The 20,117-nt window shown below is 37.3% G+C and overlaps 3 protein-coding genes across 3 annotated transcripts; all 3 read left to right on the top strand.

Moving 5' to 3' along the window:
- The first annotated feature begins 1,647 nt into the window (after positions 1 to 1,647).
- LOC103416768 (exopolygalacturonase-like) lies at positions 1,648 to 3,925 on the top strand. Its single transcript, XM_008354991.3, has 5 exons — positions 1,648 to 1,997; positions 2,139 to 2,459; positions 2,570 to 2,859; positions 3,082 to 3,307; positions 3,440 to 3,925. Exons 1-5 carry the CDS (start codon positions 1,779 to 1,781, stop codon positions 3,665 to 3,667), a joined length of 1,284 nt encoding a protein of 427 aa, XP_008353213.1. The 5' UTR covers positions 1,648 to 1,778; the 3' UTR covers positions 3,668 to 3,925.
- Positions 3,926 to 4,522: 597 nt separating this feature from the next.
- LOC108169707 (uncharacterized) lies at positions 4,523 to 6,581 on the top strand. The gene is made up of 2 exons (XM_070815951.1): positions 4,523 to 4,553; positions 6,088 to 6,581. The coding sequence occupies exons 1-2, from the start codon at positions 4,523 to 4,525 to the stop codon at positions 6,579 to 6,581; spliced, it is 525 nt and encodes a 174-aa protein (XP_070672052.1).
- Positions 6,582 to 18,036: 11,455 nt separating this feature from the next.
- Positions 18,037 to 19,735, top strand: LOC103403718 (multiple organellar RNA editing factor 3, mitochondrial). Its single transcript, XM_008342555.4, has 4 exons — positions 18,037 to 18,487; positions 18,563 to 18,660; positions 19,082 to 19,147; positions 19,257 to 19,735. The coding sequence occupies exons 1-4, from the start codon at positions 18,117 to 18,119 to the stop codon at positions 19,499 to 19,501; spliced, it is 780 nt and encodes a 259-aa protein (XP_008340777.1). The 5' UTR covers positions 18,037 to 18,116; the 3' UTR covers positions 19,502 to 19,735.
- The last annotated feature ends 382 nt before the right edge of the window (positions 19,736 to 20,117 follow it).

Raw genomic sequence — 20,117 nt, 5'->3', positions numbered from 1 at the left:
GTCCATAAGAATCCTGAGATGAAAACTCTAGCTCTAGAAACAAGAACCAGCCTTCTCCACCAAAATAGATGGACCACCATTACCAAGTCACCGAGAAAAAGAATTAACCAACCGAAAGGATTAACAAATGGAGGTGGACAAGCCACCTGCGCTTAAAGAGCTCCCGTAATCCTACCAAATAGTGCCAATTGCACTTTAATAGCCACAAAATCCAAAGCATACCTCCTCTAACCGAAGTCCATGGAGGAAGAACTTGAGGAGCCAATAGTCGAACCATGTGTGCAGTAGCTCGCGGCTAGAAACATCAATATGGAAAGGGAAAAAAAAAGACATGAAACTCTAACCAACGACAAGATTTGCCAATAATTGAGACAAAACCAAGAAAATGAGACAAGCTCACAGCAAAACTACCCGAAATCAATGGCCAAGAAAAAGAAAAAGGAGAAGTTGGGGGTTAGGAAAGAAGGAGGAGGGGACTATGGAAGAGGGACTATGGAAGGAGATGGGGTTGCCACCATCGTCCCCGCCCAAAAGGAAGGGGTGGCGGCTAAAGGTTGTAGCAGAGTCAAGATTTTCAAATAATGGAGTCATAAAATAAAATAAAATAAAATAAACTTTATTGGGCCATTTCGCCGAGCATTTAGTAGGCACCTGCCAATTCTTGCCAACATATGTCAACAAATACCATTATTTGTAGAGGCTTGTCGACATTAGATGCAGAATACTTTGGAGTTATGTTGAAGACTATCAAGGTTTGTCAACTAAAGTATTTCATCGAGCACATGGTGCGTACAATAGAGTCACACACAAGAAAAGAGAAAATGATGACAAATAAGATAGAAGAAAGTAGAAGAAGTATGAGAAGGTTGTAATCCAGTTTGCCTAACTATTTATAGGTGTCAAATACAATACACAAACAAATATACATGAGATTTTAAAATTATTAAGGTTAAGAACGACCAGTAACCCCATGCTATACCTCCGCATTGTGTTTGGGGGCTTTGACTTTGGAAGAGAGAGACCAGCGTTAGGGTTGGAGGAGAACAATTAAATAACTGTATCGTGGTACATGTCTCTTTTCATGGACTAGTCACTAAACAGCGACCACCCATCTTAAAATCCACCTCAAATTACAACTCTTTTCCCTTCCAACATTTGGGAGTCTCCTGTTCAGAGATCAGTTATTAACCGACTGATAACTCATGAATAGTTAGAATCAAGAGACGGTTTATTAGTTATTTATTAGTTTATGAATTGAGCAACAGATTTTTTTTTTCCCCTTAACTAAAAGGAAAAATACAATCTGTTGCTTTTTGAAATCAATCTTGTTGTGTTGGTGGGAGTCTGGTAATAATTTGGTGGCCATGCAAAAGCAGATGAATGCATGGAGAAGAAGTAGCGCCCTACAATGGTGGAAGTGAAGGGCCACAATGTTTAAACATGTACCTTAAACATAGGGAATTAGTCATGCACACACAAAGCGTATCACCATTTTTAGGCAAACCAACTAATTAAAACAATTCTTAAAAAGAAAAACTAATTAATCTAACCGTCACCGTAGAGTTCGAGCCTCCCCGCGCAGATCGCAGCGGAGGGTAATTAACAATTTTTTTAGGTAGTATAAATACAGGCATTCAAAGAGAATTAATTTCATCCCCCACTTTAATTGTCAAGTCTCTCCCCGGAGACCTGTTATGTAATCTGGGAAAAAAAGTAGGTAAATTTCTTTACATCATATTTTAGCTAGCTATCTTGTAGAGTTGTAAGGGGGGGGGGTCATGGCCATTGCTGGAGGAATGTCTTGCCACGCCATTCTTGTCTTGTGCTTAGCTGCATTGGCCTCTCGAGCCACCGGCAGGGTTGCCATTCCCCCGGCTGTGTTCGATGTTTTCCGTGGTAGTAATTTGGGTGTCCATGACAAAGCTGATCCTGATGAGAAGATCTTTAACGTGGTAGATTTCGGCGCCAAGCCTGATGGGAACCACGATGCAAGCATGGTATACAAATTTGATAACCCTAACATTATTTGTATTGCATAAATGTGTGGTCCATATACACATTCTGACAACGACGGTGCATAACTCACAATACTAATTCATTTTGGGTCTGACAAATTGAGTTTGTATAATTATTTGCAGAATTTCATAAAAACATGGCTTGCAGCATGCCACAACACTGGGAAATCAAGGGTTCTGATCCCACCGGGGACATACAAGAGTGGGCCAGTGGTATTTCAAGGGCCATGCACCAGTTCCAAACCCGTAGTTGTTCAAGTTTTAGGGACCATAAAAGGCCTGAATGATCTGTCCTTATATGAAGAGCCATACTGGTTCTTGTTTGAGAATGTAGAAGGCTTGGTCATTATCGGCAATGGCATCTTTGACGGACAAGGTTCAAGTGCCTGGAAAGTCGCTGGTGACTGCGGCAGTTCCAGCGATGGTTGCAGTCCACTCCCATCTGTAAGTGCTACATTAAGTTACCAACTAGTTAGAGCTCTTATTTATGTAATTCATAAATCATAATTTATAAGAAAGAAAACTGGCTTTAATTATTGGATTAATTAATGCAGAACATCAAATTCAACGGCGTTAGAGACGGGGTCATTCGAGGCATTAGTTCCCTCAATAGCAAAGGAGTTCACCTTTTCATCACTGACAGCCAGAATGTTAGGGTTCGCAGAGTGAATATCTCTGCCCCTCGAACAAGCCCCAACACTGATGGCATCCACATCAGCAACTCCAACAATGTCAAGGTCGCCAGAACTCACATTGCCACCGGTGATGATTGCATTGGCATGATTCAGGGATCAACCAACATTGCCATCAACAATGTAATTTGTGGCCCCGGACACGGCATTAGGTATAATTTGAGTCTTTATTATTTATACTCTTCTGCTATAAATCTATATGTTATGTTACCATAAATTTAGACTATGGATTCATTTGAAAGAGAGTTAATTAATGGTTTAAATTAACAGCCTGCTAACATAATAAATTATTCCGCTACCATGCCTTATATACCACCCTAGGATCCTTCATAAATGTTCATGGACTAATTGTGTCCCCATTTTGTTGATGACAGTGTTGGTAGCCTTGGCAAGTATGAGCACGAAAATGACGTGACAGGAATCACCGTGAAGAAGACCACATTTTTGAACACAGACAATGGGATTAGAATCAAGTCATGGCCAGGATCGGGTCCTAGTCGGGCATCAGGAATGGTTTTCAAGGACATCATCATGCAGAATGTTAGGAACCCTATTATAATTGACCAAGAGTACTGCACTGGGGGATGCAACAAGAACCAGGTTTGTTAACCTAGTTAATCCTATAACCGTATATAATTACTTTTTCATCTGGTACGACCGATAAATGATATCGAACTCTTGAATTATCCTAATCCTAACCTTCTTTTACCGACTTTCTTCAACATTGTGCAGCCATCGCACGTGCAGATCAGCGATGTCCACTACATAAACATTAGAGGGACAACACCGTCAAATGTGGCAGTAGATTTCATTTGCAGCAGCCAGGTTCCTTGCCAAAACATTCAGCTTCACGACATCGATTTGAAGTATACTGGTCCAAATGCTGCAGCTCTCACCAACGTATGTAAAAATGTAAAAGCTGGTTTTCGTGGCATACAAAACCCACCAGCCTGCCACTGAGAATTGAGTTCCCGCAGTTGATCAAGACACCCTCAGCCTGTCCTGCTTAACTAACTACTTATATTTATATCATCGTTACTGGAAGGGTAGGGGAATAAGGAGAGGAGAGCATTTGGTGTCTCTGGGAATGGAATGATGCATGTACTAAAAGTTACAATTTTTGTGGCATCAGTGGCATATTGTGCTTTGATGGCCAGCGGGACCGTGGCCCCTCCCAAAACTTTACAAATAATATTAAGTAATTTTCCATTATGCTAATTATGTTTTACTTTTTCATCGAGCTGTTTAATTCATCTAAAATGACTTGATTATCAGAACCGCTTATAAAATCCCTATATGAGAATAACGTGTTATAGAACCCAAAAACATTTTCGCTGAAAGAGCTTCCAATCATTTTAAAAGTACTTGTCAAAACTACCTTCAAAATATCTCTTTTTCAATATTTTTTTGTGAAATAGATGATTTCAATTAAAGTTAAACAACGTCGACATCTCTCAAATGCACCTCATGTTAGTATATGAGTATGAACATAACATTAGGTCCAGTTATAGTGTGAGAATTGGATATGGAAAAGTCTTGTTAATAAGCTTTAGTAGTCCTAATCCTTATGGGATTGGTAGTTCTGGTATAACACTTAAAGTAGTACTGGGATTGTGATTATTCATATGTTTTGGTATGAATTGGATAGTTGAATCCTACACTGATTCTAATAGGAGATCAGTGAGGATTGGCTCGGTATATAAACGCTAACCACTGCTCTTGCAATGTACGGCTCAATTTGATTCAAAGCCCTATTATTTGAGAGCACTAGCGAATTTCTAAAGAGGAGAAGGTTAACTGTTTCAAGGAGTTTCAATGGCTTCATCATCTTCACCTGGTGCTGCAGGTATGTGTTCTATCTCATCTCTGCATATACAATCTGTTCTTGATGATTGTGATTCAATGGCATCTCTACGATCTATGACATGGTATGTATGCATATATCTTACATGTGGTATCAGAGCCTATGTTGTTTATTGCTGTTGAATTCGAAATTCTTGTTCAAGAACTCAAACCAGGGCATCTGGGTGTTCATTCAAGAACTGTCGAAACCCAGAAACAGAAGAAACTTAATTTTTAAAAGGGTTTGAAATAAACGATGTCGTTTAGACAATACAACCGTTAGCCCATTAAAATTTAAAAAAAAAAAATCAATACGACCGTTAAGAGAATTTTGGTTCTCTCTCTCTCTCTCTCTCTCTTTCTTTCTCTCTCTTCCACATTCTCTCTCGCTGCTTAATTTGTCACTGACTTTTCTGGAGATTGCACGATTATGCACCAAAACTTGCATCAATTCCCAGATCATCACTGAGAATTAAACCTAATCTTCAGAGGTATGTTCATCGGTTTGATATATTACTGCAGCCTATATATATATGATTTGTTTTCCTTGTTTGGGAAAGATTGTAAGATCAAAGTGTTGGACTTGTTCGGCATAAATCAACCTTAATATAGTCTACTACATGGAATAGGAATGTATTATTAGAGAATAATATATATTGTGATTTGGTTACCCAAAGATGCCAATCTTATATTGTGAGTCTTATATAGGAAATAGGATTGATGTAATCCTTATACGATCATGATTATGATATATTACTTGGAGGTCATGAAAGTAGATTTAGTGTTTCCTTTGTGGAAGGAACTTTAAGTCTTTTGACCAATATAAATACCGGTCCCTATGAACCCTAAAACACACGAGAAAGGCTTCCCATTGAGCATAGTGTTAAAGTTGGGAATTCATAGAAGACTCAGTGTTTTCTTCTCGGTGCAAACTATCTCCATGGCCGTTGTAGGAGCTACATCAGGTTAGGGTTTCATTGTGTTTACGTATCATCAACTACATGCATGCAGTGTTTTAGTTATATAACCTTAAGGAGACAACAATTGGTTTCAGAGTCCTCGGTTATATAGTTAAAACCTATAGTTATAGTCATAATCGTGCATATATATAATCTGCTGAATGTGTGGTGCATGAGTACCTATAAAGTCTGCATGATCAGTATATATATATATATTACTTAGGTAAATCATATATTCAAGCCCTAGCCGTTTACCATGAAATATATGAGTAATATAATCAAGTTACTGTCCACAATTGCATTTAAAATCATAACGTAGATGCAGTTCATCTGCCTATAAGTGTTGATCATGTTTTCATGGTTAGACTTTAAATGGCATAACATGATATATGCATTATACCAGATGTGGTATTTCCATCTGCTCATAAGTGTTAGAAACAACCATGAAAGTAACTGATATAATACATATGTTAGTGTTAGAAGTGTTTTAATTCATCAGCTTATAAGTGTTGAATTAATCTTGTCTTATGAAGTTTAGTGGGATGTTTAATTTTTAAAGTATGCATGTTGTTCATTCAGTTATGAATGCTGTGAACACAGTTCAAACCTTATGTGGTACAAACTACAAAAAGTGGAAGCAAGACTTAGACATATGTCTGGGGTTAATGGATCATGACATAGCTATCAAGGAGGACTTTCCTCCAAAACCTACTACAGATGCAACTATTGATGTCAAGGCCAAACATGAAAAGTGGTTGAAAGCAAATCGTATTGCTCTTCTGGTAATCAAAAAGTCCATGTCTGACATAGTGAGGGGAGGAATACCAGATGCTGAGAATCCAAAGGAGTATCTGACCTCGATCCATGAGAAATTCAAAGAATCAGACAAAGCTGAAACATGTAATTTCATGAATGATCTTATGTCAAAGAAATATAATGGTATGGGATGTGTGAGAGAGCATATACTGGAGCTGCTGGACATTGGTGCAAAACTGAATGCACTGGATGTTCCCATGAGTGATGCATTCTTGGTTCATGTAGCACTTAATTCATTACCTAATGAAAACTCATAATTGAAGAGCACATATAATGCACATAAAGAGAAGTGGAGTTTAAATGAATTAATTACCATACGTGTGCATGAAGAACAACACATCAGGTCTGAGATAATTGACAAGAAGGTCAACATGGTGACTGAATTCAAGAACAGTGTTCAAAAGCCAGAAAGTGGGAAAGATACATCAAAGCTTGGAGTGAATAAGAACTCCAAAAGCATCAAAGGGAAGTGTTTCTTCAGCAAGAAACTCGGCCACATGAAGAGAAACTGCCAGAAATATAAGAAGTGGCTCGAAAGTAGCAAGGGAAGTGGCAAGGGAAAAGGTAATATTGCAATTTATAAAGGTGAAGTATTAGTTTGTTTTGAAACAAATAACACTGAGTTTGCTAGAGATTCATGGTGGGTTGACAGTGGTGCTTCGATGCATGTGACAAATTCTTTGCAGGGCTTCATAAACAAGAAGGTGCCAAGAAAGGATGAAATCTCAGTGATCGTGGGAATTGGAGACAAAGCTACTATCAAGTTAATTGAAACAATTAGAATTAAGTTAGAGTCTAGTTTTATTTTGGAATTACAATATGCCTGTTATGTACCTTCAATTAAAAGGAACATAGTGTCAATTAGTCAGCTTGTTAAGAAAAATTTCGAATTATCAATAAATGACAGTGGCTTCATTATTTACCAAGATTTGCAAGTTATTGGAAATGGTTTTCATATTGGTGGCATGTTTCAACTTAACTGCAAAGAATCTTGTTACATGGCTAATATGGTTAGACATAAAGGACTTAATCAAAGTGAGACATCGTCCACTCTCGCGCATAAAAGATTGGGTCACATTTTGATTAAGAGGGTTAAGATTCTGAGCAAAACTGGTATATTGCCAAAGTTAGAATTACACCACCATGTCACATGTATTGAATGCATAAAAGGAAAAATGGTTAACTCACACAAAAAGGATGCAACCAGAAGCATTGATCTCCTTGAGCTTGTGCACACGGATATATGTGGACCTTTCCCCACGCAAACATATGATGGTTATAAGTATTTTATAACCTTTATGGATGACTTCTCGAGATATTGTCACTTATATTTGCTCTCTGAAAAATCAAGTGCACTAATGGCTTTTAAAATCTACAAGGCTGAGGTAGAGAAGCAGTTAGAGAAAAGAATTAAGGTGGTGAGATCCGACAGATGGGGTGAATACTATGGGAGATACACTGAGCATGGCAGAAACCCTGAACCCTTTGCACTTTACTTACAAAATGAAGGGATAATAGCTCAGTACACGAATCCTGGTACTCCACAACAAAACAGAGTATCAGAAGGGAAGAATCACACATTAAAAGACATGGTAAGAAGCATGATGAGTGCAACAAACTTTCCAATGTACTTATGGGGTGATGTCATTAAGACTGCAAACTACATATCCAATAGAGTTCCCAACAAATCTGTGACTACAACACCTTTTGAATTGTGGTACAAAAGAAAGCCAAGTCTGCAGCATTTGAGAATTTTGGGTTGTAAGGCTTAGGCAAGGGTATATAACCCTCAAGAAAGAAAGCTAGACCCTAAAACAGTGAGATGTTACTTCGTGGGATATCCTCAGGGAACAAAGGGTTACAAGTTCTATTGCCCCAATCACTCCAATAGATTTGTTGAGACTGGGAAAGTGAAATTTATAGAAGAAAGATCAATGGAAGCAACCAACAACGAGATTGTTTTTTTTAAGAGAAAACCGAAGAGGTCACAACTGATTCATTGCATCATATTATGCCAAGTGAAGACAACCATTTAGACTTGGACCATATTGCTCTAGTTACAGATAATGGTATACATGAAACACAAATGAATGCAAATAATGATGTAATGAATGAACAAGATGATGCAGACAATGTAATACAGACACAAACCAAGCTAAAGAAGAAATATTGAACCAGGTTGCATTTGAACTCAGAAAGTCAACAAGATTGAGAAAACCTGCAATCTCAAACGATTTTGTGGTGTATTTGAATGAGGCTGACATTGATATTGGAGAACCATTAACTTACAAAGAAGCAATGAACAGTCTGCAACAAAATGAATGGTTAAAAGTTATGAAATCAGAACTTGAGTCGATGCAGAAAAATGAAGTTTGGCAACTTGCAGTTTTGCCAAAAGGGTCCAAGCCTATAGGATGTAAATGGGTATACAAATCAAAGAAGGACTTGAAGGGAAATATATAGAGGCTAAAAGCTAGGCTTGTAGCTAAAGGGTACACTCAACAAGAAGGAGTATACTACAATGAAACGTTCTCACCAGTTTCTACAAAAGACTCCTTCAGGTTTGTGATGGCTCTAGTTGCTCACTATGATCTATTTCTTAATCAAATGGATGTTAAAACATCCCTTTTAAATGGAAAACTTGAAGAAGAAATATATATGAGACAACCTAAAGGATTCATCAATGAATGAGAGAGGGAATTGGTCTGCAAACTTAAGAAATTCATATATGGATTAAAGCAGGCATCCAGACAATGGTACCTAAGATTTGATGAAGTTATGCAATCACATGGTTTTGTAGAGAACTCTGAAGATGAATGCATTTATGTCAAGTCCAGTGGGAGACATTTCATCATCTTGGTACTGTGTGTGGATGATATATTAATTGCAAGCACAAATTTGAGTCTACTGCAAGAAACTAAAATCCTGTTGAGTGATAACTTTGAGATGAAAGATATGGGAGAAGCCTCATATTTTCTTGGAATAGAAATTACACGTGATAGGAAAAGAGGTCTACTTGGTCTATCGCAAAAGGGTTATATTGACAAGGTTCCAAAAAGATTTAACATGTCAAACTGCAATGGCAGTGAAGTGCCAGTTACTAAAGGAGATAAATTAAGCAAGGAGCAGTCTCCCAAAACTGATGTTGAGAAAAGGGAAATAGAAGACAAGTCATATGCTTCAGTGGCATGTAGCTTAATGTATGCACAAGTATACACTATACCTGATATATCTTTTGCATTGAGTCTATTCGGAAGATATCAGTCAAATCTGGGGCAAGCACATTGGATTGCAGCCAAGAAAGTGATGAGGTACTTACAGAAAACCAAGGACTATAAGTTGGTTTATAGGAAGGGTACAGACTTGGGAATTATTGGTTATTGTGGTTCAGACTTTGCAGGATGTCAAGATTCATTGAAATAGACATCAAGTTATATATTCATGATGGCATGATGTGTTATTTCTTGGAAAAGCATGAAGCAAAAGAACATAGCAACGTCCACAATGATGGCTGAATACATGGCATGTTTTAAGGCTACTTCACAGTCTATATGGATTGGTAAATTCATAAAAAGGATGAGTGTGCTAAAGATTATTAACAGGCCATTGCATATCTTTTGTGACAACACTGCAGCTATGTTCTACTCCAAGAATAGCAAGAGGTCTTCAGGGACCAAGCACATGCATATCAAGTATAGACTTATTAGAGAAAAGATCAAACAAGGTTTCGTCAAGGTCAGTTAAATTGACACTACATCAATGCTTACAGATCCCTTGAATAAAGTGCTGCCAGTTGCAGCTTTTAAGAAGCATGTAAAGAATATGGGTTTGGTCGTAAGTGTTAATATGCTGAGTTAGTGGGAGTAGATGTTGTTGGCAAATTTTTCAATGAGTAAGTGAATTATTTTCACAAGGGTTTTATGGATTGTAGTTTGTTACTTAAAAGGTTTTGAATTCATGAAGTATGTTTTCTGATTAAGTGTTCACATAAAGCAAAATACATGCATGCATCTAGGAAAATCTTGTCTGCATTTTTGTTATTACCGTATATGTTTTAAGTTGCAGGAAGGTTGTGAATCACTCATTGAGTGACACACACTTGCCAACAAGTATGCAGGCTTATTCAAAGCATAAAGTGTAATCGCGGGATTACAATAAAGAGGATCTGAGATGATATAAGGAAGACAAAATTACAGTTAAGAGTTCATCTCTCGATCATAATTAGATGGTGTTTCATGTAGATAAGACATTCAACATGTGTGATTATGAAGGTTCTGAGTTACGATAACTTTACAACCTTGTTAGTTCCATGTTGTATGATTTATTTGACAGAAACTTGGATAAGGATGGGATATAATCACTTTACATGGCCATTAAGACTATATTGGTCTCTAATCTAAGACAAAACATGAACATTACATTTTGTAGATCAAGTGGGAGAATGTTGGACTTGTTCGGCATAAATCAACCTTAATATGGTCTACTACATGTAATAGGAATGTATCATTAGAGAATAATATATATTGTGATTTGGTTACCCAAAGATGTCAATCCTATATTGTGAGTCTTATATAGGAAATAGGATTGATGTAATCCTTATACGATCATGATTATGATATATTACTTGGAGGTCAAGAAAGTAGATTTAGTGTTTCCTTTATGGAAGGAACTTTAAGTCTTTTGACCAATATAAATAATGGTCCTTATGAACCCTAAAACACACAAGAAAGGCTTCCCATTGAACATAGTGTTGAAGTTAGGAATTCATAGAAGACCAGGTGTTTTCTTCTCGGTGCAAACTATCTTCATGGCAGCTGCATGAGCTACATCATGTTAGGGTTTCATTGTGTTTACGTATCAACTACATGCATGCAGTGTTTTAGTTATATAACCTTAAGGAGATAATACAGAGTAAATCGAATTCTAAAAGATTTAGATCATTGTTGCACTCTGGAATCTCACTTGACATCTTTCAAACTAATTAATGTTTCCGCTGCCATTCATAAATTGCATTAATAGATTATGTGTAATAAGAGAGATTGAATATGCAGATACGTGTGATGTGAATTTTGGACATTTTTTGAACATGAATCTGTGTATTATACTCATGATGAATTGTTTATTCTAAATATGTCTTCTTCGCTATGATTGTAAGGCTATATATATATGATTAAATTGGTTCATTGTGTATGATTTGAGTGAAGTAGGATGGAAATCAGGAATCTCATTTAGATTCAAAGTGTTAATTTCATCATTGTATTCTGCAATTTCACTTAAGTCGATTAATTTGGCATCTGTGCCAATACTCACTGCTGGTAGCAACTATCAGAAGTGGAGGAAGGAGATAAGATTGTTATTGACACTAAATGAGCAAGATATTACACTTGATACACCTCAACCAGCCCCTCTCACGGACAAAAGTACAAAGGCTAAAAAGGCTGATTTTGAGAGGTATGTTAGGGCAAATAAGGTTGCTCTTTCAATATTGGATAGTGGAATGACCGACACCGTGCGTGGGGGCATCAAGAAGTGTGATCTTGCATCTGACTATATCAAGGCTATTGAAGGAAAATTCAAGGTATCTCAAAAGGCTGAGATTGCTCAGCACATGACCTTACTCACTAGTTATAAGTTTGAATAAGGAATCTCTATTAGGGATCATATTATGAAACTGACTGATGTTGCTGAGAAACTCAATTCCTTGGAATTGGATGTCAAAATATGTGAAAAGCAATTGATGTTTATGATTCTGCAAGCTTTGCCACATAAATTTAGTCAACTAAAGGTCTCATACAACACTCAGGACAAGTCTTGGTCTGTGGATGAACTTATAGCTCAATGTGTACAAGAAGAAAGTCAACAAAATCAAGAAAGGTCCAAAGAAGTTAAATCTGTCAATTATGTACAAGCTACTAAGGCTAGGAACTCCAATTCTGGTAAGTTCCCCAAAACCAAGATTGTTGATAAAACTATTGTGCCTACTAAGAGTTCCAATTCCTCTAAGTTTAATAGTCTTAATGTGAAGCCTAAGAATATAGAAAAGGTTAGATGTCATCACTGTAAGACTAAGAGCCACTATAGAAAAGATTATGAGATTTTTAAGAACTGGTTGAGGGCTAAAGGAAAATCTGATGTGTATGTATGTGAAGAGTCAAATCTCATTGAAGTTCCTATTAATTCATGGTGGTTGGACACAGGTTCATCAATGCACATTACAAACTCATTACATGGTTTCAAAAAGCAAAAGGAAACTAAGTGCTTCGATGTTTATGTTGGAGAAATGACAAGGGTAAACGTAGAAGTTGTTAGGAAAGTTAGACTAAAACTAGACACAGGTTTTATAATGGAATTAGATAATGTCTTATATGTCCCTACCATGAAGAGAAACTTGATATCTGCATCAAAGTTGGTTAAACAGAAGTATGTGTTCATTGGTGATGATAAATGTATTAAGTTTTTCTTCAAGGGGCCCTTAATTGGTAAAGCATTCATGTCTGATCACTTATGGAGATTACAGTGCACACTAGAAGTCAGTCACTTGCAAGTTTTGCATGTCACAACCTAAATGATGCACGGTTTTGATCACACTTTCATGATTTAACATAAGAGATTGGGACGTATTTCTAAAGACAGGATTGCTCAATTGTGAAAGTCCAATTTGATCCCCAACATTGATTTCAAGAATGCACCTGAGTGTGTAGATTGCTTGAAATGAAAGATGATCAATGTTAGGAAATTGGATGTTAAGAGAAGTCAAAGTGTACTGGAAATTATACATAGTGATGTCTGTGGTCCGTTTCCAATCAAAACCATATGTGTCAATTTGTACTTTGTGAGTTTTATTGATGACTTTTCCAGATATTGTCATCTCTTTCTAATTAGTGAAAAGACCTCAGTCCTTAATTGCTTCAAGATCTTCAAATGTGAAGTTGAAAAACAATTAAATGCAGTGATTAAGATTGTTAGATCAGATAGAGGATGGGAATACTTTAGTAGGCACACAGAGGCAGGTCAACAGAAATGTCACTTTGCTTGTTTTCTTGAACAACAAGGGATTGTGGCACAATATACCACCCCTGGAATACCTCAACAGAATGGGGTGGCGAAAAGAATGAATAGAACATTGATGGGGATGGTAAGGAGCATGATCACAAGATCCAAGCTGTCTAGTTTTCTTTAGAGATAATCTCTGAAAACTGCAAACTACTTATTGAACAGGGTTCCTTCGAAATCAATACCAAAGACACCATTTGAAATCTGGACAGTCAGGAGACCTAGTTTTGATCACTTTCATGTTTGGGGTTGTAAGGCAGAAGCTAGGTTTTATAATCCTAATGAGAAAAAGCTTGATTTCATAACTATATCATGTTTTTTCATTGGATATTCTGAAAAGTCAAAATGTTTCAAGTTTTATTGTCCTGGAGCACATACTAGGGTTCAAGAAACTCATAATGCAGTGTTTCTAGAAGATGATGATGTTTTTGAGCTGGTACAAGATAACTTTATTTTTGAAGAAGTTAAACAATCAATTGAATATGCACCTCGGTTGGATTATGAATCGGTGCCCATATTAATTAGGTTGCCTGCATCCAACCTTGATTCAGACCAAGAAATAAATGACATTGTGAGTGCACAAGATACTCAAACAACAGAACAACCAAACACTGAAGGTGTTTACATTCAAGATCGATATACTCAGGTAACAGATCAGTCATTGGTACAACCTTCACCAAGAAAATCTGGGAGATTGGATTCAATGTCTAAGAATAATGTTTGGACAAACATCACAGAGTAAGCCTATAGGATGTAAATGGGTTTACAAAACTAAGAGAGATGTTGCTGGAAGAATTTAAAGGTATAAGGCTATATTAGTGGCAAAAGGCTTCACTCAGAGAGAAGGAATAAACTACAATGATACCTTTTCACCAGTCTTCCAAGGATTCCATGCAGGTTATCATGGCATTAACTGCTTATTTTGACTTGGAATTACATCAAATGGATGTAAAAATAGCTTTCTTGAATAGAGATGTATTGGAGGATATCTACATGGTTCAACCTATTGGATTTGTTGAAAGGGGAAAGGAAAATATGGTTTATAAGCTTAATAAGTCAATCTATGGACTTAAGCAAACTTCAAGGCAATGGCTCCTCAAATTTGACCAAGTAATCACTGCACATGGGTTTATATAGAACAAGTTAGATAATTGCATTTATCTTAAGTTCAAGGGATAAAAGTTCATTTTCTTAATTCTGTATGTTTATGGTAGTCTCCTTGCAAGTTCAGACAAGCAACTACTACACGAAACTAAGGTTGTTCTCAGTACTAATTTTGATATGAATGACCTAGGTGAGGCCCATTATGTTCTAGGAATTGAAATTGTGAGAGAGAGAAACAAAAAGTTACTTGGTTTATCTTAGAACGGGTATATTGAAAGGGTGCTGAACAAGTTCAACATGGAGAATTGTAACAAAGCAGATGTTGCAATGAACAAGGGAGATAAAATATGTAAATACCAGTGTCCTAAAAGTGAAAATAAGGTCGAGTTGATGAAGATGAAATCGTATGCTTCATTAGTTAGTAGTCTTATGTATGCTAATATATGTACAATGCCAGACTTAGCATTTATTGTTGGTTTGTTAGGTAGATTTCAATCAAATCCAGGTGAGGCTCATTGGGTTGCAACAAAGAAGGTTTTGAGATATTTGCAGAAAACAAAAGGGTACATGTTTGTGTATGGCAAAGAGAATTCATTAAAACTGATTGGTTTCATAAATTCAGATCTTGTAGATGATAAGGATGAGAGAAAGTCAACGAGTGGTTATGTGTTTTGGTTGAATGAAGCTGTTGTTTCATGGAAAAGTGCCAAGCAAACCATTATATCAACTTCGACAATGGAAGCTAAATTTGTTGCTTGTTTTGAAGGAATGGAACAAGTAGTTTGGCTTAGGAATTTTGTCACTGATATGAAGATTGTAGAATCTGTGAAATGACCTGTGAAGATGTTCTGTGATAATAGTGATGTTGTATTCTTCTCTAAGAATAACAAGAGAACTTCAGCCTCAAGGTTGATGGATGTCAAGTTTCTTAAAGTTAGAGAAGTTGTAAAAAATGAAAAGATTGAAATTTTGTATCTGCCAACTAATTTGATGGTTGCTGATCCACTTACAAAAGCACTATCAAATAATGTGTTTAAGGAACATGTTATGAAGATGGGAGTCTTAGAATCTTTTGACAAGTGAGAGTGAACAAGAAATCAAAAGCTTTAAGGATTGCAATTGATGCTTCTTTGGTCAATCTTGGTTGCTGAAGCTGTGGACCTCGAGGTACAAGTTAGTTAGCTAGTATGTTGTGTTGGTATGACTTGTTTAGGTAGTGTTCCAGCTTATTTCTTTTCCTTTGTTGTTGTTTTAGTTGTCAATAAGGGTTCAATTTTCTTTTTGTGGGAAATTGATTGAACCAAAAGACAAATTTTATGAATAATAGTTTGATTTGCTAGAAAATCAATTGTGGTTTTGTTGAGGTATTTCTGGAAACTATCGGTTTACATTGATTGGCTAAAGTTTTTAACTTTTGTTGAGATCAGTGGGAGTAATGTGATATGACATTGTTATTTACATATGTTCACAAAATACAGGCCAGAGTACATTGTGATTTTTGAGATGAAATCTGTGAGGTTGCAGATGGAATTCTAGAGTTCTGTACTTTAAATGTATGGGTGAAATTTGGATGTAAAGACAAGCTCTTGGTTAACTTAGACTTGGTGATCACTTCCATAAAATTTGATGTACTGGATGTTATGTTTCATTCTCAAGTGGGAGAATGTTAGCAGGGGCGAATCTAATAAGGGACCAAGGTGGTCCCAGGACTACCTGAAAGCTTGGATAAATGGCTGTGAGGAGCTTCAATGACCACCCAAATCTGGGCAGTGATGGAGAAGAATAGTAGCTATGGCTGCTGCACGCTGTTCAAAACAAGAGGAGGAACAAGAAAGCTAATTTTTTTCTTAAATGACTTGGCCAAACGACGTCGTTTTGAGCCAAGTCATTAAAAAAATTTAAAAACTCACGTGATAGAGCGCTCACACTACCAATTTATATATTTAATAAAAGTCAAACCGTTTAATATTTAATAAAAGCCCATTCATTAGTCAGATTGATTTCAATCATTCACACTACCAATTTATTATACCTAATTGTCTGCTTCTCACGCTTCCCAAGCCAGCCGAAGGCCATTACCCATTAGCATCAACTTTAAAATTTCTATAAATTTTCTAATTTAGTGTTAGTTGATACAGATTTGTTAGGATTTTTAGTTTTAGTATGAAATCCTGTCAGGGACAAATTTAGTATTTCTAACTTGTTTAGCATAAAGATTATGAATGAAAAGTTGTAGTTTGCCATTTATTTGTTCATCGCTATTTTCGTCTATTTTTTTAGAGCTTTTATATTGGGACCACCCTATGTTAAAATCATGGATCCGCCACTGAATGTTAGTATATGAGTATGAACATAACATTAGGTCCGGTTATAGTGTGAGAATTGGATATGGAAAAGTCTTGTTAATAAGCTTTAGTAGTCCTAATCCTTATGGGATTGGTAGTTCTGGTATAGCACTTAAAGTAGTACTGGGATTGTGATTATTCATATGTTTTGGTATGAATTGGATAATTGAATCCTACACTGATTCTAATAAATCAGTGAGGATTGGCTTGGTATATACACGCTAACCACTGCTCTTGCAATGTACGGCTCAATTTGATTCAAAGCCCTATTATTTGAGAGCACTAGCGAATTGCTAAAGAGGAGAAGGTTAAATGTTTCAAGGAGTTTCAATGGCTTCATCATCTTCACCTGGTGTTGCAGGTATGTGTTCTATCTCATCTCTGCATATACAATCTGTTCTTGATGATTGTGGTTCAATGGCATCTCTACGATCTATGACATGGTATGTATGCATATATCTTACACCTCAATCCTCATCCAAGACCACCAAAGAAAACGTAAATGTTTTTAGCGAAACGACACCATTTTTAGCAAAGTTTAAAGTAAGTCATTTTTCTTAAGATTATAAAAAGCCCATTATCTCTATCTCTCTCTCTCTCTCTCTCTCTCTCTCTCTCTAATCGTCTTATAAATTTGAGCTATTCCCAATCGTCTTATAAAAGGCCATTTACTCTGTTTGACCTATAATAATGTTGACTTAAAGACAATTAAAATAACATTAAAATGTGGGATGTACGCTCAGCACACAGTGATATTGGTTGGCCAAGTGCTCAACAAAATGTCTCATCAGAAACACTAAAGAAAAAATTTTACCGCTACGCGTGCTATTGTTTAAATGCAACAAGAATAGTCTCATCCGCCACTATTTAGTTATGTTCTAGTGAGCTAACTTTCGAGCTTTTTTAAAAAAAAAACAGGAACGAAAACAACTCTGCAAATGATCGGTCAGAGTCCATAACCTTATCGGCCCTAAACGGAAAAGAAGGGGGAGTTGTCAGCGATCACGGCAAATGGTGGCTCTCTCGCCGGAGAAAGTGAGGTATGTTTCCTTTTATTAAATATTTAATTTCTTTACCAAGGGTAAAAGTGAAATATAGGAAACTGTTGGATGGCCGTGCCTCAATCGAATTTGTCATAGTTTAAGGACTTAAGGAAAAAACTTTTCCAAACGTCGTCGTTTCTTATCTTAATAACATTTAGAAAATGGAAATCAGAGTCACTCTTCTAACTCATCGTCTCAGTTTTTGACACTCGGAAGGCCGTAACAGCGACACAGAAAACACTGCGAAATGGCATACGCCGCCGCCCGGCGCACATTAGCCTCGGCCCTCAACCGAACCCTCGCTTCATCTTCCGCCTGTTCGAACTCCTCATTGTCCCCTCGCTCTCGCTTCGCCATCGCTCTCCTGAACAAACAACACGCCCAGCCCGCACCCGGTTCGGCGAACGTTCGGACCCTGTCCAGTAAATCCGGGTCGGGTTACTCTCCCCTGAACGACGCCTCTCCGAACTGGAGCAACCGCCCACCCAAGGAGACCATCCTCCTCGACGGCTGCGACTACGAGCACTGGCTCATCGTCATGGAGTTCGAAGACCCTAAGCCCTCCGACGAGGAGATGATCAACTCCTACGTCAAAACCCTAGCCACCGTTCTCGGAAGGTACCGAATTGACCAGCTTCTTTAATATGCTTGGATATTCTTTTAGGTGGCTTTTGATGGTTTTTGGGATTTCAGTGAGGAGGAGGCGAAGAAGAAGATATACTCAGTTTCTACTTCGACGTATACCGGATTTGGGGCTTTGATTTCTGAGGAGCTTTCTCTGAAGGTCAAAGGTAATCGTTTTCGGGTTCTAGATTTTAGGGTTTAAGGGTTTTGGTGCTTGCCCTGCTTTAAATATTGGGTATTTCTGTTTTAGGTGGATAAGGGTTTAAGGGGTAAGATTAAAGTGCTTCTCTTTTTATGATTTAGGGTTTGTTTGATTGAAATGGATCGAGATATATAATAAAGATTCAGGTTTTAGGGTTTAAGTATAGTTCTTTGTATGAATTATGGCTATTTGGTTTGAATTGCAATTAGATGTTAAGGGTTTAAGGGTTAAGTGGTTGAGGGGTTGCTTTTGATTGTTTCGGTTACAAATATGTAATTTGTGATTGAATATGATGGCTTTCCGGCTTGGTTTTCTAAGCCTCCTGCTAATCATCTTCTGCATTTCGTATACAATTTGATTTGTATTGGATTGTTTTGTTTAAACAGGGCTGCCCGGTGTTCTATGGGTTTTGCCGGATTCATATCTCGATGTGCCCAACAAAGACTATGGAGGTCGGTATATGCTGAAACTTAAAATCATGTAGAAGTTTTCAATATTCAATTCGAACTTACCTTTCAAGTCGTGATTAGTTGTTTATATGTTTTCTTAAACCAATTGTAGGGGATCTATACATCGATGGGAAAGTCATTCCTAGACCACAGTATAGGTACAATGAAAGGCAACAACAAACTAGAAACAGGCCTCGTCCACGATATGATAGGCGCAGGGAAACAATGCAGGTTGAAAGGAGAGAGCCAATGCCAAGACAGATCAGGGGCCAGGATCAGAAAGAATCTGTGCAGCAAACAACTCAAAATGCGGCTCAAGGTGGAGGGACAGAGTTTAACAGGGGCAATGGCTTTTAGATCGAAACATAGTTGCAGAGTCACAAGGTTTTCAATCCTAAGTTACTATGAATGAAAAGTTGGTGTTTTTGCACTTCGATTAATATTCCCTAGCATCGTTTTGAAGATAAGAAAGTCAATATTTGTGTCGGTCCTTTCTGGGATTTTGCCCGGTATTTGTTTTACGTCTGTTTATGTTGAGCTGTGCACTGAAGAACATCAAGTATTAGAATGAATTTAGTATGCTATTATCTATCTGTTTCCTTCATTGCATTCCTAATTAGAGAGATCCAAATGCATATGTTTGTCGTAAGGTCTTATACAGTAAGCTTTGGGACTTGGTCATAGCAAAAGGTACTTCATTTCGCAGGAGGCATGTTAGTCTTAGGTGTTGGGAGAGGGCAAGCACCATGGAATGGAAACTTGTGCATGAAATTTACTGATTGGTGGGGTTTTTTTGGGTGGATTTGAGATGAGAAGTTTCCATTTCATGTCAATTGAAAGAAGCGTGTCCGTAGCATTGCCAAAAGAAGGCCCGACTCTAAGTTGTTCAAGAATAGTGGCGTTGAGTTTTCGACCCTTTGCCTAGTGTATGCACCTTGTTTCATGCGGCTGTTAGATGTGAAAAAACTGTTTC

The sequence above is a fragment of the Malus domestica genome, chromosome 16 (genome assembly GCF_042453785.1).
Source record: "Malus domestica chromosome 16, GDT2T_hap1".
NCBI lineage: Eukaryota > Viridiplantae > Streptophyta > Magnoliopsida > Rosales > Rosaceae > Malus > Malus domestica.
This window is presented reverse-complemented; position numbering and strand designations above follow the sequence as displayed.